Genomic DNA, 24,694 nt, shown 5'->3' on the forward strand with positions numbered 1-24,694 from the left:
TGCCACAACCCTGGGTCCCTAGTCAAAAATCAACCACAAAGGCAGGAGGGGGTGAGGAAACACAAACAGCGAGACTAGTGTGGTATCAAATCCTAATCAGTCATTTAAAAAACCATAAAAACTCAAGAGGAAACATGGGCCACTGCTACACAGACAGCACTGAGTGTCAATGACAAACCAGGTGATCGTGTCGAGACATGTTGGAACACAGAAAACTATTGGAAATCCAGCTTGTTTGATCTTGCATGAATATTTTCTCCCTCCATTTGTGCGCATGTCTTTTTACTTCAAATCTCACGACGCGCGCACACACACACACACACACACACACACACACACACACACACAGACACTGACAGAACATGGGAAGAAACTATGTACAAGTATTATGTCGAGATGCTGGACACCATTTTCCCTTGACACACTTCCAGAGGGTGTGATCTCAGGAGCCTGACAGTGACCTAGTGACCAGGCTTGGGACACATAAAGCCACGCATGCGTCTTTCCAAGAGTCTAATCCACGCTGCTGCTGCTGTCCCGGATGGGAGAGGCCCGAGGGGGCCGGGCAAACGGTATGAGACCATTCAGATGCAGAATTGCCAAATACCTCCTGTGCACATTTTAGGCCTTGTTGACTGTACTGTCCAATTTAGCAGCTGCTGCAAATGGGAGAAGCACGTCGCAGCACTACCACGGCAGTTTGGGCTGCCTTGATTCATCTGACCTACTTTCTCCCCCCCTTCCCATCCCTCCCCTGTGCCTGGTCTGGGGAGAGAAGAGGGGAGGGGAGGGGAGACCACCGGGCAGGAAGCAGCAGGCTCCACAGCATAACAGCAGCCTACATACTCAGGCTCGCTGGGAGAGCACTTCATGCAAAGTCACATGTAGCTACACAGCATTCATTATTCACCAGAAAAGCAAACATGACAAAGAAAAAGCATCCAGTCAGGTCTCACTTCAGATCATCACTGGCCCTCCATTGACTGTGAGGCCCACAGAAAGCACTGACTGGTCTGTCACACATGACACAGCTCCACAGGGCTTCAACCTGCCTCCCTCCTGTCTGGTTTTCTCCTGCACATGGGCTAAACAGCCCAATTATCTGAATCCAGAAGGCCACTGACCTACATTTCAACAGCTCTATTGTTGTGCAGTGGTATCTCTGCTTATCACGGGGATAGTAACACTGAAAAAAAACACACACACAACCATAATCTGGATTAAGCACAGTGTAACTGGAGAATCAAAACCGGAGGGATCACTAAATGCTTTTCCTCAGACAACATGCAGGAGCTGACAACACCATTATCCTCCCACCTTATGGAGCAGCTCTCAGACAGGACCTTCATCCAATGAGGAAAACATTGTTATTATATTCATGAGCCCCCCCCCCCCCACACACACACACACACAAACACACACACGTCCCTGCTCCATACCTGCCCCCTCTCAAAGTTTTCCTTCTCCAGCTCCAGGCTGTTGGCCCCTCCGGTCCGTCGGATCACTTTGGGGATAGCGTTGGGGACTTGCTGCATGGAGCTTTTCACTCGATCCATTGTCGTCCGTCTCGTCACAGCGGCGAAAGAAAAACAGAAACTTTCACCCGAAAAACCGGCTGGATGGTAACAAAAAAAAAAAAAAAAGAAATAATATAAAGCAATAAAAGCTGCACCAACTATGGCGGGCAGCGGTCCATGCTGTGCTGGACTCGGCGCCCCGATCACTGGATCATTTGGCCTCTCTGCCCACCACCCCAGTCACTGACAGCAGCACCACCGTCAAGACGCACACGCTCACACGGAGGGCTCGCTTCCGCTGCACTTCAAAATAAAAGCCCTGTTGGTTGACGCGCAAGGTCAGCGGGGCCTCCAGTGCGTGAAAAATAGCGCCGTTTGTTGAAACCTGCTTCAGCTCGGTGTCATAGTTACTAGTTATTAATTAACTCACATGCAGGAGGAACCGGGACAAAAAAGAGGACAGGCGACATTTTCCTTGTATTTTCTATTTTACATTTCTACTATTATATTTATATTTATATTTATTTTTGCTATTTTTTGTCTTTTCTATTGCTTTGTTTTTTTGTTTTTTTCACTCTCCCTGTTTATATTGTTGCTGCTGTAACAAGAAAATTTCCCCCTATGGGGGATGAAATAAAGAAGTCTAAGTCTAAGTCTAAGTTTTTTTTTTTATTAAAAAGTTATTTTCTTATAAGGACAGCTACAACAACCAGAAGTAGATCTAATAATTGCAGCTAAATTTCGGGAACTTTACAGAACCAAATATCTGTATTCACAACAATCATTGCTGAAGAAAGCTGCAAGAAAACACACACTGTGTGCTAAACCTTTACGCCAGTGTCCTCGGGGGCACGTGTGTGAGCGTCTGCTGTCTGTGAGAGGACACAGTTCAGCTGCATGCTGATAAGCGTCGCTGCTATTTGGATATTTTCTCTGGCAACTGTGACTGACTCCTCCCAGTGTTGTCAGCCACTGGCTGGACGTCCAGCAGGACCCGCCCTCAGCTTCAGTGATGGGTTGTGATTTTCATTTTCTTAACTTTATCCAAAATAAACACCTCCTCTCCCAACAGACATGGCACACAAGTCTTGCTGTATGTAATACTGCAGTGCTGCATAAATAAATTAAGACAATAAATTAAGATGTTTACATCAAAGTTAGTCATTTTGGTGTTGTAGGCAGCAACAATTAATATCACAATCACTGCATTTTCCCTCAGTCTATCTCATAGCAGCATAATGTGTAAAATTATTTCACATATCCCATTCCAGAGCTTCACTGTGACGAACATGTTGGCAGTCTGTGGCTGCTGTACATGGTCGACAGAAACCCCTACAAGTTTGAATAAATTGTAATATCTTTTGCCCAGAATCACATTTTGCCAAGACACCACAGTCATTAACAATACAGTGCTTGATGCCACCAGCTCTGCAGGAAATAAAGACTGAGCTCCCCCACTGTAACTGATCAGTGCCAGCACCACTTAATGTTGTCTGTGAAGTGTCTCACTACGCTCCATCAGTCCTGTCTGATCAGTGATACTGTGCAGTATGTGATCAAGTATTGATTTGAGAGAGATGACCCTGCTCTGTGCTCCCTGGAGGATATAGGGAAGATCATTTCCTCAACTGACTCAACCTCTGTATCAGCCAGAGGAGCCTGTTTGTTGTGCATGACTCCATCTGTTGGTCAAACATGGGAACCACAAGTGAAAACTGGTGTACATTTAATGAAGCTTTGTCTAAAAACACACATGGGCAAATCTAATTTTACACAAAAAAAATACAAAAAGACCAGATATATTAAAGAAAACACATTCTGATACATGAATATACAAATGACAATCAAACATAAAATATTAAAATAAATAGACGAGGGAATAAGTATTCCTATCCTTAAGTAAAAGTGCAAATACTACAATGTAAAAATACACCATTACGAGTAAATGTCTTGCATTTAATGTGCCTAAAGAATCCAAAGTAAATGTACTCATTCTTGAAAATGGACCCCTGTGACAGACAAATCATGTTATTAGAGATTCACTACTGATGGATCAGTGCGTAAGGGGCATTTACACGTAGGTATCTCAAGTTTTAACGGTGTTATTTGGTAGTTTAATCCAGTGGTTCCCAACCAATAGCTTAGGTGCCCCCAGAGACTCACAAGATAAATGTGGTGGGGATGTGAGATGATTAATGAGGCATGAAAAAAAAAAAAGTGACTCAAATCTGTGAGGTTATATTCTGTAATCTTTGCCTTTTGTGAAATATTGGAGTGTTACCTCTTTGGGCCTTGAACACTTATCTTGATGAAAACTTTTGAACTTTTGAAGGGAAATTATAAATCTAACAATATACATCTGAGGTGAGTCATGGAGCCCCAGCCAGATGCAGCTTTTGTGAGCAGGGCCACAGACCAAAAGGTGGCAAAACACTGGTTTTATCTTTGGCAATGAACTCTACATGCTTATGTGCTATAGTAGGAGTGAGTAGAAAATACACCTGCAACATAAATGTAGCCGAGTAAATAGTACGGCTGAATAAAACTGAGTTAAATGAGAGATATTCAAGTAAAGTAGGAGTATTTCAAAAATGTCCATATGCAGTGTACAAGTGCCTCCAATCATGTCAACCCAGATGAATGATATCTATATAATGAGTAAATAAATAAATAAACGAGACCAAATATGTCCACTCCGTCCTTACAGTACAGTACAGTACATACAGTATGAGCGTACTAAGGAGAAAAAAACAAAACAACTGAGACGATGTAATCTCGCGAGAGTTGCACTGTAGCGGAGGAGTGGGGCTTGGTCTTGGAAGTTTTCAGATGCATCTGTAGATGAATCATAACAGCATCAAGATGTCGGGACGATCAGGCCGTGCTGAGACTCGAAGTCGGGCTAAAGATGACATTAAAAAGGTCCTGGCGGCCATCGAGAAAGTGCGCAAATGGTACGTAGGCTGTCCGGGGGACAATATGGAGGGAAATGTATTAGTGGACTGTAGGCTGATATCTGCTGCGTCGCTCAACAAACTTCAGTCGGAAAAGTTAGATGATTGACGGGGCTGCCGGCCAATCGGGGCCCCGGGTTGACGGGCGAGGCGGGGCTAGCCGAGTTTTTTTCCGCCGAGAGCTGTCAATATGGCCACAGCCTGACATGCTGTAATCTACACGGCTGTCCTGTTGTCACGTTACAGTCCGATTAATAAACACCTCCGCTCCTCCTGATTTTTTTCCTACAGGCTCCTGCAAAGCAAACGACGGCTATCAGCGAGCATGATGGGATATGTGACTAGCTGTCATCTCTGCTGTGCACAGAGGAGAAACGAGCACGTTTATTGTGTGCCTTAGTACAGATTAGGGCTATGAAGGCAGATGGTGTTAACACTGAGCTCCTCCACACTAATTTCATCCCCAGGGAGAAGAAATGGGTGACAGTTGGAGACACATCCTTACGCATATTCAAGTGGGTGCCAGTGACAGAAACAAAGCAGGTGGGGGCCTCTGCCGAGTAAAAATACACTACTGTTGTGAGGGATTTACTCACATGAATCTCTGCAGTTTATAATTTTACAATTCCCTCTTTGTTACCAGATATATCGCACCAAATCCACAGGTGGAGATGTTAGAGGACTGAAGGACGTGGTCCTCGAAAATACTAACTCACTGCTGGATTTCACTGGTGAGTTTTGTAGCTGCTTTCTTTTAATACAGGAATAACTGCATGTATAATGATCATGGATGTTCTATAAGAACTTATGATACAATAATAATAAAGACTTATAATACATCCATGACAATGATGTGTATATGATGGGTCGGATCAGTTAAATTTCACTCCCTGCTTATTATTTGCATTCAGGCACACTGAATGCAAATGACATGGCAGTTTTTGAAATTGGTAACGTGATCCATTGGATTACATACAATATATAATTCAATCTGATTACTTTTGGATTGCCTAACAGAACATTGTACCGTACACTTAAAAAAAAGGACGCAACCACTTGAGTTCCACAAGTCTTTGTCTCTACAAACCTTTTTTCTCTACAATGGAAATAAAATACATTTTGCACATACATCAGTAAGCACTGTTGTCTCACAGCAAGAGTTTGCAAACTGTCTCCCCGTGCTTGCGTGGGTTTTCTCCGGGTATTTCGGCTTCCTCCCACAGTCTAAAGACATGCAGGTTAGGTTAGCTGGTCACTCTAATTCGCCCGTAGGTGTGAGTGTGAATGGTTGTCTGTCTCTATGTGTCAGCCCTGTAACTGGCTGGCAACCAGTCCAGGGTGTACCCCTCGCCCAGTGGCAGCTGGGATTGGCTCCAACCCCCCCACGACCCTTAAGGATAAACTGTATAAACAAGAGATGGATATACAGTATGTAGAGTTTATCAAATCACTGACACAAACTACAGGTGAACTGTGTTATTTCTATGACACGTGGGATGTGTTTGTTTTCCTGTTGGTCATTTATTGTCTAAGAGTATGTCAGACACACTTTTCATTAGTTGGTTTCATTGGTAACCATGAAAAGTATTACAATTGTTATATTTTAAAGGCGTAATCAAAAATGAAATCACGTAATCCTTGACAATGTAACTATAATTCAATTGGATTTTTTTTTCAAATGTAATCTGGGCTGATTGTAGTTACTTTTTTTTTTGTAATCCAATTATGCAATTGTGATTACATGTAATCCATTACTACCCAACCTCGCCTATATGCCAAGAAGCCAAAATATCACATGGTTCGATCCCCGACCTTTCCACTGATGAAAGGTCCTGTGAGTCAGCATGTTGAAGTGTCCTTGGGCAAGACACTGAACCCCAACTTGCTCCTGAAGCAGCTTCAGTGTGTGAATGTGTGTGTGAAAGAGTAATCTCCTCTAATTTAGATTCCTCCTGAATGAATGATGTGTGAATGGGTGAATGAGGATGTGATGTAAAAGCGCTGTGAGTGGTCAAAATTACTAGAGAGGCCAAATCATGCCCCAAAAAACCATGTTACAAAAGTTGTGGTCTGTGCTCTCCACCTCAGATGAAAACAGCAACCAGAGCTTTCTGTCGGACGTTTACCAGCCTAAAATGGATAACAGCAGCAGCACTTCCAGCTCGCAGCAAGTCAGCCCCCCACATACCTCCAGCCTCCGAACTGAAGACTCTCAGCCGCCAATGCTGGGCCAGGAGAGCGTGGATGGTATGTGGATGGCTCTCTGAAGCATTTCATCTCTCCATTTTATACATACACTTGCAATTTTAAGATAGATACAGATACAGGTATCGATCCTAGAGCTAGACAACAAGAGACCTGGTAGCAATTATTAACAACAAAATCTCTATGCACATGTCTGTGTTCCTTCATTGTCAAAGCTGCATGAATGAGGATGTATTCTCCTTGTGAATGCAGAGCCAGTCCATTCGGGACAGGAGGGGGCTGATGAGCCTCCCACTCTCATCAAGGAGGACCTTCTTTCATCAGGAGCTGTCAGACGGAGCACCCCAGACACACAGGTTCACTTTCTGAAAATGGGTTCAAGGAAGATCACAGCCTTTTCTTTGATTAAACAGGAATTGTTTTAACCTAGAATTGTTTCTGAGCATATGAGCTTTTTAATGTGTTCTTTTTTTTTTTATTCCACAGGAGGAATTGGATGAATCGGGAGCACCCCCTTTAAAGAAGATTTGTACAGGAGAAAATGCTGTTCTGAGATAGCTTATTTATGATCATTTTGTTAAAATGCTCACAATGCCTGTTTTCAGTCAGATTAGTCAAGCTTTCCAAATTATTCTAAGGTTCTCGCGACGTATTTACGCAAATATTACATTTTAGCAAATTACAAAAAAAAGGATTTACTGCAAAATCTTTGTCCACCTCTAAGGTTCTACAGTCTTAAGTGATTTCTTAAATGAATGGGGATGATTTTCCAAATGTTATGTGACAAGTCACATGCTGTAAATGTCTAGTTTTCTGACATCTAACTGTTTCTGATTTCCTCTTTATGCAGCCGAACTTTACTTTTGCATGTTTCCATATCCTGTTGCTTTATTTCTGAGATTTACGGGCCATTTTAAAAGGTGTTAAATGTGTAGCTTTATGCAGATTCATGGTTAGATGTGCCATTTTGTTTGAGATACAATCCCCTTTCTGGAACAAATCTTCATTCGGCCTATCACGTGCAAGAATTTTAAAAATGCTTTTTTAATATTTATAACATAATTTGCTCATGTTTATAACTGAAGATGTTGTTAACCATAATAAATGCTACTTTCCATTTCTATTTATCGGTGTTGCGATGGTTGCTATTTTTTTTTATGCATATGAGATGGCAATCAGTCTGCTAGGTAATGAAGGCAGACTCTATTGTTTAATCAGACCTGTTCAAAATGGATCCCAGACAGTGGGAACAGAAATTAGAGAGAAAATGTATAGAGGAATTAATGGCCGCGTGTTTTTCAAATAAGACATGATCAAAAATATAAAAAAGTGTTTTCGTAATAATGAGTTAAATAGATCATCTTTATTGTCATCAGCTGACCTCCAGTCTCATTTATATTGTATACGGGCGTGGTTTGTTTGAAGGGGCTGCTCTGGGCGGACAATAGACATGCCCGATCAGCCAATCAGAGGCCGCATCTGACCGATTCGATGAGGGCGCTTCACCGAGGGAGCCAATCAGCGTCGAGAGGGGGCGGGATGTGCATGCGACGCCGCTTGCTGCCGGGGAAACGGAGTACTGACGGTGTACGGAATTGTGCCGGTGGACTAGAAACTCCCGCCATTTCGACAAGGAATTAACCTCTTGATTGATCCAGGTTACTTTTTTCGTAACACTTCTTAACGCTGTTATCGGTTAACGAGAAGCCCCGACTGTACGAGCATGCAGCGAATACAGTTGATTAAACAAGAACGGGCCTAGTTTACAAAGACTTGGGACTGTACAGCGCGCCAGACCTCCCGCTGCACGGAGCTCGGGCTGTTTGCATCCTTTCACGTTCATCCGGAGGAGCTAAAAGTTTACCAACTACACCAAGGGGCAAGTTCAGGAAGCTGTCTTACACCTGAGACATAGCCTAAACCCAGCATGACGGTGCTGCTAGGGGAGAGAAGGAGCATGCGATGAGGCGGGCGGCCACAGGCGCACTGTTATTGTTTTGCAACCAAATAGCAATCCAGCCTACTAGCTCGTCCGTTAGCTGCTAACGTTACACGTTGAGCGCCGGGCCTGCCGGCGGTAACGTGAGACGTGCGACGATATTCCGGGACGCTTGGGTACATGCTAAGGACACATTATTGTACACAACTGCACTAGTTTGTTGAGAGAAGATTGAATTTTACCGCTGGCACTCGTGCCATCTGTGGATGTGAAATGGCACCGCTTTTAGGCCGGAAACCTTACCCACTGGCTAAGCCGCTAGCCGAGCCACCAGGCCCGGGAGAGGAGGTCTACATCATCGAGCACACCAAGGAGGCCTTCAGGAACAAAGAGTATCCTTTAACATGATGCTGGTGCTCAGTCTCGACTTGCCGAGCCACCGGCATGCTGTAAAGCTGGCTTTGTCTACCTGGATAAATGAATGTAGCACACAGCCACATGCCCAGGGCCCTGAAGCTGGCTAGCGCACCTAATTTGACGTTACCTGACATTTTTCCTCTCCCCCACATTCACTGCTTCTCCGCATGTACACAGTTTACAGTGGGTGTCAAGCTTGCTAGCTAGCTAATGTTCTGCTTTGCTAATCAAGTCATTGTTGTTAGCAGGCTATATCGCTAAAGCTAGCTAAAAGGTAAGATTATATACGGCACATAACACAATTAACATGCTTTTTCAAATGTAGAGAGCCGCTAAAAAGCGCCCTTTAATTTTTAGCTTTGCGGCCCGGCTGTCAGCTGCTAGCGGGGTTAGCTAGCCCGCTGCTAACGTTGGGTACTCCTTTATGTCACAATAGCCCGTCGTCTGAGCCCACAGGCTGAGTACAGTTAGCACACAAGCTAGCCTTAGCTACCGGCACATTTGTGTTTCTAAGTTTGTAAATAAAGTACAACAGCTGGTTAAGATAGTTTACTGATCCAAGGGTGTATTTGTTGGGTTGATAAGTTAGTTCTGGTGTAGTTGTGAGGCAACTTTACGCGCTTGTTTGAGTGTTTATCGTTCTATGAAAACTTTATCGGTCCTGAGCTGTCAGCCAGTCGTGACACCTCAATGTGACACACGTAGGGCTAAAAGTGATCTTTTAATAGCTGCCGCAGTTATTAGTTTATAGGTTGTAATCGGACTGGATTCTTGCAGTGACATAGTTATGTTTTTCACTTGATTGTTTGTGTCTACCTTTAACATCCAAATCTGTCACCTCTGCCTGAATAGCAGCTATATGAAGCACAGGCCTCCTAAACTGTCCCATCACACCGACACCGCTCACAGTCCTGTTGTGTTCTTCACAATCATCAGAGGCACCACAGTCAAACCTGTAATCCTACCAACTACCTTTGTTCTAATGTTTACTTTTCCCTCATAACATACCATCATCATAGGTAGCTAAGAGTCTCCCTGGTTTCTCAGGTTTTGGTATAAAATTATGTCTGTATGCTGGATGTCCCCTGGCCTGAGCCTCTTTAAATTACTGACATCAGATACACAAATTTGTCAACAACAGATCATGTACGTCTTGCTTGTAATTAGTAAGTAAAACCAGGATGAACTGTTTGCTTGTGACTGTTGTAATTTCCTTGACAAAATGTCTTCAGAGAGTATGAGGCCCGCTTACAGAGGTATGATGAGCGCATCTGGACATGCAAGAGCACTGGAAGCAGCCAGCTCACACACAAAGAAGCATGGGAGGAGGAACAAGAAGTCACCGAGCTGTTAGTATTTCATCCAAAGTGTGTTTGTGTGTATGAGCGCGTGTGGGTTCACACTTCAATCCAACTAGTGAAATAAGAGTCTAAACTGTGTTGCAGTACAGATTTTGTACAGCCTGTTTTTTTTTTTTCTATCCTGTTAAGAGAATACACAGGTACAAGGTCAGTGGATGGCAATTGTTTGCATTCAGATGTCTAGTAAAGCTCTGGTTCTTAATAATCTCTACTGTTTAGATGCACTTGCCCAAAAATACAGATTAGCCTCTCTAACAAAAGCTCAGTAGTATCACGAAAGAGCCGTACTCTCCCAGTGAAGGTCACAAGGCTTGCTGCTTTGCTATGATTGGATAAATCTGGTGCTCCTCCTCTTATTCTATTTAGAGGATGTGTGATTGAGTCATCCTTGAATCGACAATGGCCTGGTGAGAGTTCTGCTATCCTGATCTGCAAAAGGGAAGGCCCAAAAAAATAAATATTTTAACTGATCTCTTTCTCTTCACTTATCACCAGTCAGATATGTGTATACTGTAGGTATGTATGTGTGCTGTAAGCAAGAGCGAGGTAAACCAAACTATGTATGCGTAACAAAGTGATGTCATAGCAAAGACAGTGCCGAGCAGCGCTCAGCTGCCCAGAGCGCAAGTCACCCAGGATCACAGGCTGTATTTAAGCTCTGTCTAATTATATCAGCCAAGAGAGTTTACTCCCCCTACTGGTCACTCTCAGCCCTGTGTTAGTCCTGTTATGTAATGCCGTGGTCCCTGTGATGAATGCCTTTCAGAAATCCAAACAATGTGAAGGATATATCATAAAAAAAAGAGTGCATGACACCCGTGAGCAAATTCAATTCCTGACTGATGTGGAAACGGCCTTGGCCTTTAAGCATGTGTGTAAATACTATCAGGACATTAAAAGCACTGTGTCACTATGTACCGAAAGAACCATGGAGCACATTATGATGGAAATGCAAGACTAAATTATACCATATCTTCATTTATTTTTGTGTATAAAAATGTTTTTTCTGTGTGCAGACTTCAGGAGGAGTATCCCCAGTGGTTTGAGAAGCCCGTCCTGGAGATGGTCCACCACAACACAGTGTCTTTAGACAAACTGGTTGAAATGGCCTGGGTGGAAATCCTCACCAAGTATGCGGTGGATGAAGAGTGTGATTTCCTGGTCAGTTTGACTTCTTAGATTACTAAACTTGTGTGTTATGTGACCTCAGCACTGGATCACCATCACTATAAACATGATCTTTAGCAGACCATACACGTGGATTGGTATTTTAAAGAAAGAAGAATTAGCCACACTTTAAAGTATTTCTAACCATTTGCCAAAGCCTTGGTTTGGTCTAAAAAAATTTTAGATTAATATTCTCTCAGGGAAATCTAAATGATACCCATTCACAGTGTAAGCAGGTGTTTAATTGAAAACGTCTTCTTGGTGTTTTTTATGTATGCTCACAAGACTTTTTCACTTCAGGTGGGGAAGGACAAAAGTTTGCAAGTGAAGATAGTGAAGATCCACCCCCTAGAAAACCCAGAGGGCGAGACGGGGGAGAAGAAGCTTGAAGGTGCATGTGATTCTCCATCCAGCGACAAGGAGAATGCAAGTCAGGAGAACCAGAGGAAGGAACCTCCTCCCCGAGAAGAGGAGAGCAGGAGGGAGAGCCTCAGTGAGTACCAGTCAGGGCATAAACAAATGAAAGGAGAGCTTTGAGACACAGAAACTTTAGTGATGCAGCGCTGATAAAACCAAACTTGTTGCAGAGTGATTATCAGTGAGGTGGTTGTATTGTTCGATAAGGCAGGCCTAGAATAGCTGGTTTAAAATGTTTTCTTGTTTTGCTTCCTTACAGGTGACAGAGCACGACGTTCTCCAAGGAAGCTCCCCACCGCTATGAAGGAAGAGAAGAAGAGATGGGTGATGCCCAAATTCCTTCCTCACAAGTATGACGTGAAGCTCATTAACGAGGATAAGGTTTGTATCTTGTTGTCAGCAGTCAACAAAAAATGTCTAAACTTGTTTTCCTCCTCGGTCCCAGATAGGCGTGTCACGATTTATTGACGATAACCGTGTTAAATGGCATTTTGTGTTGACGTTTGAGAAACCACCTGTAATATTAGATGTGTTGAGCTATTTCAATTCTTGTTTGAGTTCATTGAACAAAGCTCTAAGTTTGTACATTTTGCCGTTACACCTAATTTGGAATGGGGGTTGAATGATTTTAGGTGCAACTGTTCATTGTAAATAATCTAGTACCTCGTAAATCATTCTTGTTTCATTTTGAGTGAGAAAGTCTACGGTAACCCGAGAAAAAGCTTGCTCGCCAGTATGGGAGTTCTTTGGATTCTGTTTTTAAAAAAAGCTATTGATTGACACCCCAGTCTGCACAAAATGCAGATCAACACCACCAACCACTTCACCCACCCATGAACGATGATCACTATGTGTAAACTGAACACCACAGGACGGAAACTGTAACTGCAGGAAACGCGTCTTTGAACAGAGGACGAGGCACTGAAAAACGACACTCACTGTTGGAATTAAGTTAGCTTGTTAACGCATTCAGTCATTTGTAAATGGAGGCTTTGACTGTGTCCCTGTTGCTATAGTTACTCATTTAATGTATCCGGCACATTAATTCAGAGCAGTGAACACACAGTTTCACTAGAACTACTTATTAGGTGTCCTATATTGCATTTTAACGCCGTAGTACCGTGGTGAATCCCAGACAGACTGTTTTTTTTTTTTTTTCTTCATAGCAGGCTCTCAAAATTCCATGTGTGGTTTATGATCTTTGAGGTCTACAGAGAAGTAGTGTTTTTGAAAGAAAGAGATATTGAATCTACCCCACTGTCGTCTCTCACAGATAATCAGTGATGTCCCAGCAGACAGTCTTTACAGAACGGAGCGACCTCCAACCAAGGAGATCATGCGTTACTTCATCAGGCACTATGCTCTGAGGCTGGGCATGGGAGAGAGTGCTCCCTGGGTGGTTGAAGATGAACTGGTGAAAAAGTTTAACCTGCCCAGCAAATTCAGTGACTTTCTCCTTGATCCGCACAAGGTAATTTACTTAAAGCTTTTTGCCATAATTACATGATTTAAAAAAAAAAAAAAAAGCTTTTTCTTCACTCACACCGTTTTGTCCTTCTAAAGTTTTTAGCAGAGAATCCTTCTGCAAAGCGTAAAAGCTTGACATCTCCAGAGGGTAAGCCAAGCAAAAAGATCAAGACCTCAGACACACCAGGAGAGGATTCAGGAAATGAGAAGGGAGAGAAGAAAAGGAAGAAGAAGGACTCTTTAGGAATGCCTCTTAGTCCCACCATTTGGGGCCACATGCAGGTGAGTTTCTGTGTGATATTACTTGATCTTTATGGAGTATCCTTTAAAATTCAAAGCTTAATGGACTCATGTCTGTATTTCAGAAAATAAAAATGAATGGCTCCCCCCTCAAGGTAAAGAACTCAGGGACTCCAAAGAAAGGAGAAGGCAAAGGCTCTGCTCCCTCTACTCCGAAATCAGGCAAAAAGTCTGGGGACAAAAAAGAAGGAAAGAAAACTGGAAAGAGTGGTGAAAAGAAGCTTAATGTCCTCAAAGCGTCTAAAAAGGACGGTAAAGGTGGTGCTAAGACACCAAAGATGAAACAGATGACTCTGCTGCATCTGGCTAAGAGCACCCCAGCTGGGAGCCCTAAGAAGAGAGCCCGTAGTACTGGTATGGGTACACCTAAGCTGGGGAAGCCACTGCATCCTATGGCTCTCCACCTCCTGCGTTACTATAAGGAGAACAAGGACAAAGAGGACAAAAAGTACTCCCTTTCCTCTCTCATCTCCAAAGCTGCAAAGACGTTGTCCTCGGATGATCGGGGCCGGCTGCCAGAGGAGCTCAAGGAGCTGGTGCAGAAACGTTGGGAGCTTCTGGAGCAGAAGAGGCGTTGGGCTGCCATGAGCGAAGAGGAAAAGCAGGAAGAGATGAAGAAAAAGCGCGAGGAACTCAAAGAGAAACTGCGGGAAAAGGCCAAGGAGAGACGTGAGAAGGAGATGCTGGTCCGCCGCGAACAGTCACGCAGATACGAGGACCAGGAGATTGAAAGTGACAAGGTCCTGCCGACGTTTAAGCTTGTAGACATGCCCGAAGGGTTGCCCAACACCCTGTTTGGTGACGTGGCCATGGTCGTGGACTTTCTTCACTGCTATGCAGGGCTGCTGATGCCGGATGACCAGTATCCCATCACGGCAGTGGCTCTGATGGAAGCGCTGGCTGGTGAACGGTCTGGCTTCCTCTACTTGAACCGCGTGCTGGTGGTGCTTCTTCAGACGCTGCTGCAAGATGAGCTGGCAGAAGGCTACAGCGAGCTCGATATGCCCTTATCTGAGATCCCCCTTACCATGCACTCCGCGTCAGAGCTGGCACGGTTGTGCCTGCGACCGTGTGACGCTCATGGCGAGGAGAGTGGCCAGGGCTCAGAGGACTCTGGGCCACTGATGGGCTTCGACGATGTGGTGACCAGTGAGTTCTTGGACAAGCTTGAGACGGTCGAGGTGTTCGAGCTAAGCCCTGAGGAGAAGGTCCACCTGCTGGTTGCCCTGTGTCACCGCATACTGATGACGTACTCGGTTGAAGACCATGTTGATGCAAAGCAGCAACGGTCAGCTGAGCTGTGGAAGGAGCGTCTGGCAATGCTGAAAGAGGTCAATGACCGCAAGAAGGCTGAGAGGAAGATGCGAAAGGAGATGGAGGGAAAAGGTAGGCTGAGTGCTCAACCTGCTGTTTGTAAACAAAATATTTTAAAATATTCTTTTAGCACAGGATTAAATGAGAAGATTTAACTTATTTCCCCGCTCGTTTTAACTGCTCTCAAAAGCTTATGTAATACACACAATACAGCCTGTTAAGCTAGGCCTTTATTACGAATGTATTTTTAGTCAAAATGCCAGAGAGGAAAATCTTCTTTCCTTTTCTCACTAATATCACCAAAATGTATGAATATAAGTTGATGCTATTTTATTCATTTTTTTTCTTTGACTTTAAAGGTGAGAAAAAGAAAGAGGCGAGTGCGAAGAAGGAAAACAAAAAAGAAGTGAAGGTGGAGCCAGAGCCGGAGCCAGAGGACATGATCAGCTCGGTGAAGAGCCGGCGGCTGATGGCCATGCAGGCCAAGAAGGAGAAGGAGGAGATGGACAGACAGAACAAAGGTAAACTTCTCTAAAAGAATGTATGATTTTTTTTTATCATTAATTACTAAATAATGATTAAGTCGTACCTCATTCTTAATTCTTCCGGTGTTTTTCCTTCACTAGAGCGCATGGAGAAGGAGGCTGAAGAGGAGCGCATCCGTAAACAGAGGGCTGCTGCTGAGCGGGCCTTTCAGGATGGAATAACCAAAGCCAGACTCGTCATGCGCAGGACCCCACTGGGTACTGACAGGAATCATAACCGGTTAGTGCTGCAAACAAACATCGAAAGATGACACACAGATTAATGGTGAAATTGTTTTGAATAACTTATTCATAAATTACATCCTAACCATGGTTTATGTGATGTATTTTTCAGATACTGGCTTTTCTCTGACGTAGTTCCTGGTCTGTACATTGAGAAAGGCTGGGTGCACGAGAGCATCGACTACAGCTTCACCCCTCCTCCGGAGGACAAGCCAGCTGAGCCGGAGGTAGAAGAGGAAGAGGATGGAGGGTCCGCCGCTACTCAGGATTCACAAGGTACTTGTTTTAATGTAATAAACTGAATATTGGCTGATGATATCACAAAAATGTTTCCCCACCCTGTCCAATTTTTGTTTTGTTTCGCTTGGTGTGCACATATGGTATGGACATAATTTCTTTTCTTTTTTTTGTGTTGATTGATATGTTTCTGCTTTTTTTTTTTTTTTTTTTGGTCATTAAAAATATTGTTTAACATTTTTTGATGAATACTTACTGTGTATGTTGTAGGAGCTGAAAAGGATGATGGCAGCATAGATGGTGCTATTAGTGAGGGAGCCCAGCAGGGAGCAGCAGTAGACATCTGTATAGAAACTACTGTTCCCAAGCAGGGACAGAACCTCTGGTAAGACCTTTTTATTTATTTCTATCCTCTTATCTTTCATTTGATGGATTTTACCTTTTTCTTTTTACACATTCATTAATTAATTTCTCTGAATCTTAATACAGGTTCATCTGTGAAAACCCAGCTGAGCTGGAGGAACTCATGGAAAGTCTTCATTCTCAGGGGGTTCGAGAGAGTGAATTGAAGGCAAAGATAAAAAGCAGGTGCATGCACGCTCATTATGAGAGATAATTGCTGTAGCACACATCAAGCAGTAGAGTCCTACTGTGCTGCTTCTTTTGAAATTAGAATTGAAATTTGTTGTGTTTGAACCAACAGCAGCAGCAAACTTGTTGGTTATGGAACAATTTGGAATAAAAATAAGTTGAATAGAAAGTATTTTTATTTTATTTATTTTTTTTTTTAAAAAGAGGAAAAAGGCAACTTTTCCATCACAGTGTCTCCCAGCCTCAACAGACAATATTGTTTTTAATAAAGTGGCAGCAGTGATGGCGTAAATGTGAACCTGAACACAAAGCTTTCCCTTCCCTGTTTCAGATACCAGGACATCCTTCACTCCATCCATCTGACCCGTAAGGGCAAACTGGGCCTCAGGACGTGTGATGGCTACACAGAGCTGCTCAAATACCTGCGCAGTGACATCCAGGAGGTGGCCTCACGACTCCAGAAGGGAGGCCTGGGATACCTGGACGACAACATAGACATCGAAGATCAGGTGATGAGTTGGTCTGAATACAGACATTATTAGTAGACCTGAAATTTCAACACTGAAAACTGAGAAATGGATTGTTTCTTTATCTTGGTGTTGAGTGATAGTGCTGAAATATTCATCCATGTCAGGCTGTAAACATAAAGCATACATTTGTTGAAAAGGAATTGGTGTTTTGCTTATGCAGACAAGACTACTAGGTATCATATGGTATAACCATTCTGACACTTAGTTTGATTATATTGTTATTGATAGATATTTTGTGAAACGTGTAATATTCTACAGTCAAGTGTAGCTGATCTTATAGCTCATGTAGTATTTCTGCATTGTGCACACAACTTATGCTTAACTGTGTCATCCTCTATTCGCAGCTGAAAGCCATCGAGAGCTTAAAAGACTTTGGCGAGTGCATCATCACCATTCAGGCCTGTGTCATCAAGAAGTTCCTGCAGGGGTTCATGGCCCCCAAGCAGAAAAAGAAGAAAAAGCAGGGAGGGGAAGAGAGCAGCAAAGCCGAAGAGGTGGACGAGGAGAAGAGACTGGCAGAAGAGGCCAGGGTAAGACAACAGATCTGAAACAAACTGAATATACAGACATAGTGAAAACTACCAAACTCTTTCTCCATGTGAATTTCTGCTGAGTTTAAACAAATCTGGGCTTTTCCTCTCAGGTAGCGACAGCGGTAGAGAAGTGGAAGACCGCTATCCGAGAGGCCCAGACCTTTTCCCGAATGCATGTCCTTCTGGGAATGCTGGATGCCTGCATAAAGTGGGACATGTCTGCTGAGAACGCTCGCTGCAAAGTCTGTCGCAGGAAAGGTAAAGGACTGAGTTCAGCTGTTGTAAATGAAATGTGCTTCACAGGTTATTGGTAGCCAAAGGTAGCACTACTCCTTCATTAGCATTGATAGACACTTGTTTAGCTTTCTAAACCAATAACAGGACAAATGACATCAGATCGCCTAAACAGAACTACAGCACCACAAATGGCTCCTGTCTGATGTGTTCTTCTTATTTTCCCTCACAAAGAAACCTTCAGCACAGTCAGTCCTCACTAATGCCTTTGCTGGATTTCTGAGTTACAGTTTGAGTGAACAGTGCTACACGACTACCCAACGGTCTTCTGCTCCCTCTTTAGTACTCAGGCAGAGCCCGTCTGTGCTGACGCTGATGGAGTCTAGGCCCAGATCCAAACAGGGCGGCAGGCTCAGGGCAGTACAGACTAGTAGTGTCAGGCAGGTCTACATTCAGAGCCGGCAGCTCCGCAGGCCAACAGGTGAACCTGTAGCGATAAGATGACAGTAAAAACTTGCACAGACACACGTGGAAAATGTGCATTGAGTGTGTTGGCCTTTTCAGGGAGGGAAGAGCAGACAAAGAAAGACATGAAGTACAAAAATGTGGGCATACAGAATCCATTCGCGGTAAAACCAGGAAATTGATTTGAAAATTGCTCAGTTTTTTCATGGGTATTGATCTCCTCCAGGTGATGATGAGAAACTCATCCTTTGTGATGAGTGCAACAAGGCGTTCCACCTGTTCTGTCTGCGACCGGCTCTGTACCGCATCCCTGCCGGAGAGTGGCTGTGCCCGGCCTGCCAGCCCACTGTGGCCAGACGTGGCTCCCGCTCAAGGTAACTTCAGTCGCACTGTGTTAGATTTATCACTGTCCTCTATTGTCCATACAAACTGTTGCAGTACATTGGAAAACTGCAGAGGTCAGATTGTTTTACTATATTAATATGAACCCAACGTATGTGACTATTCTCCCCTAATTTAACAAAACCTCCACAATGAATCCTTCCTCTTTATCCTTGTCTATTATTTATCATTTGTGTTAAATTATTCGACTGACAAACCTTTCCATTGCAGGAACTATAACCAAGACACAGATGAAGAAGAGGATGAGGAGGAGTCTGAAGAGGATGACTCTGAGGAAGACGAGGAGGATGGGGAAGAGAATGACTACAGAGCCATGGGGCACAGCTGTGAGTATCAGTGAGAAAAATGAACACACAAACTTTCACTGCTCGACGATCGTTCGCCATGAAGGTTTGAACGAGGATGCGTTTCTCTGTTCACGTCACACTTAAGAAGAATATGGTCAAATGTTCCCGTCATTCACATAATTAATGTACCTACTCGTCAGAACAATGGCACAAAACAAATACAATACATGTATTTGATTGTTGAAAAAGAGATCACAGATTTGAACACCTGAGTTGGTTTTGAAAAACGGGGGAGTCCTCGGTGCTGAAGGCTGGGAATGAGAGGAATGCCGATGGGGAATGTCGGCCCCTATCCCCGCTCCCCGTCTCTATTGTCTGTGTGTTGTCATGTAGCACAGCTCAGGTCTGGACCTTTGCTTTGAAGCCGCGTCTCACTCTGGCTTCACTCGGAGTATGTGGCAGGATGATCCCCCTCTGTCAGCTCAAGCCTGCGTGTCAAGGATAACGATTGACAAGTTTCATGCATTGTTGCTGAATATTTCAAGAGAGGATCACAGTTAACCTATGAAGAGCTTGTCTTGCCATTGTCCCACATCGCTCAACAGGATTGGTACAATTTAAAATGACAATATAATGAACAATCAGGCTCTAATTTTACTAAATATTTAAGTTTATTAGCAGAATTGGAGCATCTTCATGTTAAATAGTCTCATGGAGCACATAGTGATTTTTAGTTGGAAGACTTCTTTTTGCAGAGCGCTCTTGTAGGGAATGGTTAATTAAACTTTCAAACAATAACCTTATTACTGTAATTACCTATCTGCAGGTTGTCTGACATAATAAACTAACAGTTAATTGTGGTAACACATGGCAACATTTAACATTTTTCACTGATGATATTCATTATTTCATGTGCCCTGTTTTTAGTGCTTACAAAAATCTTAGTATTTCTACAGCGAGTGCCTTTTTTTTTAACTTTCTGATTGATTCTCATTATTTCTCTGCAGTGAGGCCAAGGAAGAAAAATAAACAGTCTTCATCTCGGCAGAAAAGTTCAAAAAGTAAATCCAAGAAGCAGCCGTCTTCAAGTAGTCAGAGCAGCAAACAGAAGACCGGCCCCAACAGCCCTGCAGACATCGACGAACTGGTAAGAGTTCACCAGGACGCACACGTACAAGAGTCAATGAAGAGACGTGTGAGGACAGGAGTTGAGCTATATTTCGGAAACCTCACATGCATTTCTGATCAAAGTGCTCATTAAAAGCATTGAATAAATCAGTTTTGTTATTGTTTCGCTGTAAATGTTTGTGTGTGTGCTTTCTGCAGGTGCGGCAGAGTTCCCAGTCAGGAGTGAGCAGGCAGGCGCTGGAGCTGGAGAGGTGTGAGGAGATCCTCAAGAAAGTGATGAAATTCCGCTACAGCTGGCCTTTCAGGTACATAAAGAGCATGATTTTTGTTTGAATATGCAGCTATTAGCGAATTTCTGAAGTACTCAGGTGTTTCATGTGTGATAACTGGACCTCTTCAACAACACCACTTCAGGTTTTGTCTTTTTGGCACTCAACTGAATGAAATTAAGGTGCAAGATTAATTTCTACCAGTACAGAGTCTTTACCACTGGGGAAGGCACTTTTCTGTGGAAATCGGTAGTGTATGTTTACTATATTGTAGCTATGAAACAAAATGGAGAGCCGTGTCTTTGTGTCTGCTGCTGAAGAGCCAGACTGTTTTTGCTCCTGCTAAAATCATTTTCATTTGTTCACAATTCTGAATTATTTTCTGCTTTACACTTCAAACATTTCAGCTCTTGTGTTGGAGGCCTCCTTAATTTTCAAACAGAATAAGCAAATCACATCGATCTATCCTACGACCTGAATGACTGGGAATGTTTAGATGTCCTGAATTATTACGGTCCTTAATCTGTTGTCCACTGGGGCCCTCATCTCATGCTCTGCTCCTCTCACAGGGAGCCTGTGTCTGTGGAGGAGGCAGAGGACTACCTTGACATCATCTCCCAGCCCATGGATTTCCAGACAATGCTGGGAAAGTTCAGCCAGAGCTCGTACCGTCACGCCCAGGACTTCCTGGAAGACATGAAACTGGTCTTCTCCAACGCAGAGGAGTACAACCAGCAGGGCAGCACCGTGCTCTCCTGCATGGTCAAGACGGAGCAGACGTTCACCGAGCTGCTCCAAAAGCTGCTGCCTGGCCTCAGCTACCTCCGCCGGCGTTCACGCAAGCGCGTCAGCCAAGCCCCTGCGACATCTGAGGAAGAGGACGAAGAAGAAGAGGAGGAGGAGGAACAGGAGGAGGGGGATGAAGAAGAGGAGGAGGAAGAAGAAGAAGAAGAACCGAAAAAGAAGATGCAGAATGGCAAGTCGACCAGGAAGAAAGCGAGAAGTGGTCGGGGACGGAGGGATGAGGAGAGCGAGAGTGAGGAGGAGGATGAGGAGGAAGAGGACGAGGAGGATGACGGCAGGAGGAGAAGTAAGCGGACCTCTGCCACCTCAGGCAAGAAAGATTACAGGGAGCAGGACAGCGATGGCGAGCGGGACACGCGGAGAACTCGTCAACGGGGGGGCCGGGGTGACGCAGGGGGTGCGAGCAGCGACGAGGAACGGTCCAGCCAGCAGCGACATTCCAAGAGACAGAAACGCTCATGAAGGCCACGGTGCTCGTTTTTTCCTTCTTTTTTTTTTTTGTCTCTCTTTGCTTTAAAATTTCTGTCCCGCTCTCTAAACATGATCAAGAGCCCTCCATCTCCTCCTCCTACAGCCAGCGGGACTAAATCCTCAGAAGGACTTTTTTGTGGTATTGAATCTCTGTTCATATTTTGAAAAAGAAAAACTGATTTATATTTCTAACATGTTTAATATTGGTGATGTTTTTTTTGTTTTGTTTTTTTTCAACCAAGAAAAAAAAAAATGAGACATTTGAGATGATGGGGAGGTCCTCATAGCTCTTAAGACTCTTGATTCAAGTTGACAACCTCACACATAAGTGTAATTTGACTTAAAATGTCCTGTGAACTGCTTTGGTTTTACATTTGCGCTCCCCAAACACCAGTACATTGTAATCAGAGGTCTGTATCACAAAGTCCAGTTATCAGGACAAGTAAATCTAGCTGTATGTTCCACATCTCTGTCACACGTCGCTGCGTTTTCACTGATTTAAAGTACTTCTTGTTAAAGCGATTGTTTCCATGTAGCTTAAACCCTCTGGGAAGTCCTTCTTGGCTTAAAAACAGCACTGATGACTGATTTTGAATCCTGTCCGCTGTAAATCTCTCTTACTACTAAGCATCTTGACACCAGGATCATCTTTGGTCAAATGCAACTATAGATAAACATTATAGGATTTTACTAGTTGTAGTAATTTTTTTTTCTTTCCTAGCCCAGGTTCAGATTTGGGTTGAGACTGCAGATCACACATGTAGTCAAATCACTCGAGTGCTAAAACATGAGTGTCATCTCAGCTCTTGGTGCCAAGATGTTTTCAAAAACAGGGACCCGACTTGGAGTCTCTTTGTTGCCGCGTGGAGCTGACCAGCCTTTCCTCCTCTGTAGTTCCCTGCCACTTTAAAAAGAACAGGTACCTCAATGCTCCGTCAGTTTGCACTCCTCCTGTGTAAAGTGCACCTATTATGCCAGCAGCTGCAGGACCATACTTTATTAAAATTATGTGCATAAACATTTGTAAACAGTGTTTAAAACAACAAATGTGACGTTTGTTAAGAAAATGGGCATTTTTGAATATTTGATATCTTTTGCACATTTTATTTGGTATTGTAAATGATAACTTGTTAGTCAATCTTAATCGCATCCGATAAATTGCAAGGTATAACCAGGGCTCTCCTAGTCAATGCAGAGAACATGTCAGACTTTTCTCACAACAGGATATTTTTCGAATTAGTCACGTGTACATTTTCCTGTCACTCATTTAAATAGATTTAGTGACACAGACGTGGGTGAACCGATCTGCCCCTCTGGGGCAGATGAAGGTTTCCCTTGCGTGTCCTGGTTCCGTCACCAGGTGGTGCTCTACTCCCGCACTTTGAATACTTTTCTCCCAGCAGTTTCCAAGTAATTCTGTGTCATAGCAGCTGGTAGCTGAACTGGTGCAGCACCTGACTCCCACTGCTCAGTGTGAGCTCACTGGTCATCAGAGGACGGGGGAGCGTCACACTGCTGACGCAGAAACTGCTGCACCCAATTGATGTAATTTTAGAATCGGAAACATCCTCTAAACGAAATGTGCAGAATTTCCTGTAGTTTGTGGTGAGGTTTCCAGTAATGTATATGTAAATATATATACTGATAAGGCAGTGGTTGGTTTGTCCTCTTCTGTCTGTACTGTGCTGTGCTGTTCTCCTGTGTTTCTCTAGTGCTGTTATCATCAAGACTTTACTGATTTCATTTGGCCACTGATTTGCCCCCCCCCCCATTGTCTTTGTTTAAATTTGGCTTTGTTCCTGACGTGATTAACAATTGTTAAAATCACCGTTATAATTGTTTGACATTTCAGCGAACAAACAAAAAGCTTACTGCCCTTCTCAAGTTGAGACCTGACTGTAAATGCTTTCTTTATTCTTGGAGGGACTGCAAAAGTCTTTTACACTTCCTTTTTTTATATATATATTTATAGTCTCTAAAGCTGGGTTTGGGCAGGTTCGAAAGATTCACATGTAAAGAATTTCCAATAAAGGCTATGGACGAAGACAGTAGCTCTCCCTGTTTTATTTGTGTTGAGCTGATGAGCATCCCCAGGTCCGACACACAGACATCACTGCCATCTGTGAACCTTGTGATAACACAATGAACGGGGAGGGAAACGGGTCAGCCACGACCACTGGCTGGTGTCTAATTTTACTTTTTAATAAAATAAACAGTTGTCTTACTCTCTGGTGTGGATTTCTTTTTCTTCTCAGAAACACCTGCACCTTCAAATAGAAGCCAAGTTAGCTACGAATATGGCCTGCTGAGCCAAAACTGAGAATTATAGACGATGAATGGCTTCATCATTCACAGGAGATGACCATCTTGGACCTGTGGAAAAGGTGAAGCTCACGGTTCAGTTTGGCCTCAATCACACAACTCTGGCTCTGACGTCCGCTCAGTGTCATTGCTCTTTCGGTATAGTTAATATAATTTCATTTGGTTGTTTGAAGAGGTAGAAAGTCAGCAGAAAGTTGTGGACAGAGGAAACATTTCTCCAAGGCTATTATAGTGTCTAGACGGCCACTGAATGTGGCTTCTAAGGTTGTTTATGGACCAGAATAACGTGCCCGTACAGGTAGTGGGCGGCAGCGGTGATCCCTCCCAACCAACTGGAAAAATGAGTCCCACAGTAATATAGCCAAAAATCAGCAGAGTGTCTGACGTATGGAGCAGAGGAGAGCGCGAGGAGGACAGTGTGCTCTTATGAAATATGTCCTGAGGTGCTGACAGCCGCAGAGCCATCTGTAACTTGGCAACAGGTGTAGAGTCTAAGATGGATCAGAGTAAAGGTCAGAGATGTGAAAAGTCAGTGGAAACGTAACACTTTATTAGTGACAGTTTGAGCACAATGGCAGCTGCAGTAAACCTAAAAT

General features: G+C 43.6%; 3 protein-coding genes across 4 annotated transcripts in view; 2 read left to right on the forward strand and 1 right to left on the reverse strand.

The window, feature by feature from the left end:
• Positions 1 to 1,778, reverse strand: part of hip1 (huntingtin interacting protein 1) — a 42,202-nt gene extending 40,424 nt beyond the window's left edge. Inside the window, exon 1 of the mRNA XM_070829180.1 lies at positions 1,440 to 1,778. Coding sequence (XP_070685281.1) covers positions 1,440 to 1,556 — 117 coding nt within the window. The 5' untranslated portion in view covers positions 1,557 to 1,778. The remainder of the gene's footprint in view (positions 1 to 1,439) is intronic.
• A 2,547-nt stretch (positions 1,779 to 4,325) lies between these two features.
• On the forward strand, positions 4,326 to 7,799 carry bcl7bb (BAF chromatin remodeling complex subunit BCL7B b). The gene is made up of 6 exons (XM_070829388.1): positions 4,326 to 4,471; positions 4,939 to 5,014; positions 5,115 to 5,202; positions 6,560 to 6,718; positions 6,929 to 7,032; positions 7,163 to 7,799. The coding sequence occupies exons 1-6, from the start codon at positions 4,359 to 4,361 to the stop codon at positions 7,232 to 7,234; spliced, it is 612 nt and encodes a 203-aa protein (XP_070685489.1). The 5' UTR covers positions 4,326 to 4,358; the 3' UTR covers positions 7,235 to 7,799.
• A 473-nt stretch (positions 7,800 to 8,272) lies between these two features.
• On the forward strand, positions 8,273 to 24,001 carry baz1b (bromodomain adjacent to zinc finger domain, 1B). 2 transcript variants are annotated; one of them, XM_070828808.1, is made up of 21 exons: positions 8,273 to 9,007; positions 10,265 to 10,381; positions 11,410 to 11,554; positions 11,861 to 12,053; positions 12,237 to 12,358; positions 13,251 to 13,448; positions 13,541 to 13,726; positions 13,810 to 15,130; positions 15,418 to 15,579; positions 15,685 to 15,823; positions 15,938 to 16,101; positions 16,333 to 16,447; positions 16,552 to 16,650; positions 16,985 to 17,162; positions 17,528 to 17,713; positions 17,827 to 17,974; positions 18,642 to 18,789; positions 19,028 to 19,143; positions 20,112 to 20,251; positions 20,431 to 20,537; positions 21,071 to 24,001. In XM_070828808.1, exons 1-21 carry the CDS (start codon positions 8,889 to 8,891, stop codon positions 21,765 to 21,767), a joined length of 4,800 nt encoding a protein of 1,599 aa, XP_070684909.1. In that variant the 5' UTR covers positions 8,273 to 8,888; the 3' UTR covers positions 21,768 to 24,001. The 2 variants fall into 2 exon arrangements, with proteins under 2 accessions (XP_070684909.1, XP_070684910.1); XM_070828809.1 differs by having other exon boundaries at positions 16,336 to 16,447.
• The last annotated feature ends 693 nt before the right edge of the window (positions 24,002 to 24,694 follow it).

Source organism: Pempheris klunzingeri, chromosome 4 (assembly GCF_042242105.1).
Source record: "Pempheris klunzingeri isolate RE-2024b chromosome 4, fPemKlu1.hap1, whole genome shotgun sequence".
Taxonomy (NCBI): domain Eukaryota; kingdom Metazoa; phylum Chordata; class Actinopteri; order Acropomatiformes; family Pempheridae; genus Pempheris; species Pempheris klunzingeri.

Bases quoted from the DNA above. Each gene is read 5' to 3' on its own strand.
- bcl7bb (XM_070829388.1), top strand. From the start codon at position 4,359: ATGAATCATAACAGCATCAAGATGTCGGGACGATCAGGCCGTGCTGAG. The intron at 4,472-4,938 runs GTACGTAGGCTG...TTTCATCCCCAG, and splicing joins ATCGAGAAAGTGCGCAAATG to GGAGAAGAAATGGGTGACAG. The intron at 7,033-7,162 runs GTTCACTTTCTG...TTTATTCCACAG, and splicing joins GGAGCACCCCAGACACACAG to GAGGAATTGGATGAATCGGG.
- baz1b (XM_070828808.1), top strand. From the start codon at position 8,889: ATGGCACCGCTTTTAGGCCGGAAACCTTACCCACTGGCTAAGCCGCTA. The intron at 15,580-15,684 runs GTAAACTTCTCT...TTCCTTCACTAG, and splicing joins GATGGACAGACAGAACAAAG to AGCGCATGGAGAAGGAGGCT. The intron at 20,538-21,070 runs GTACATAAAGAG...CTCCTCTCACAG, and splicing joins CGCTACAGCTGGCCTTTCAG to GGAGCCTGTGTCTGTGGAGG.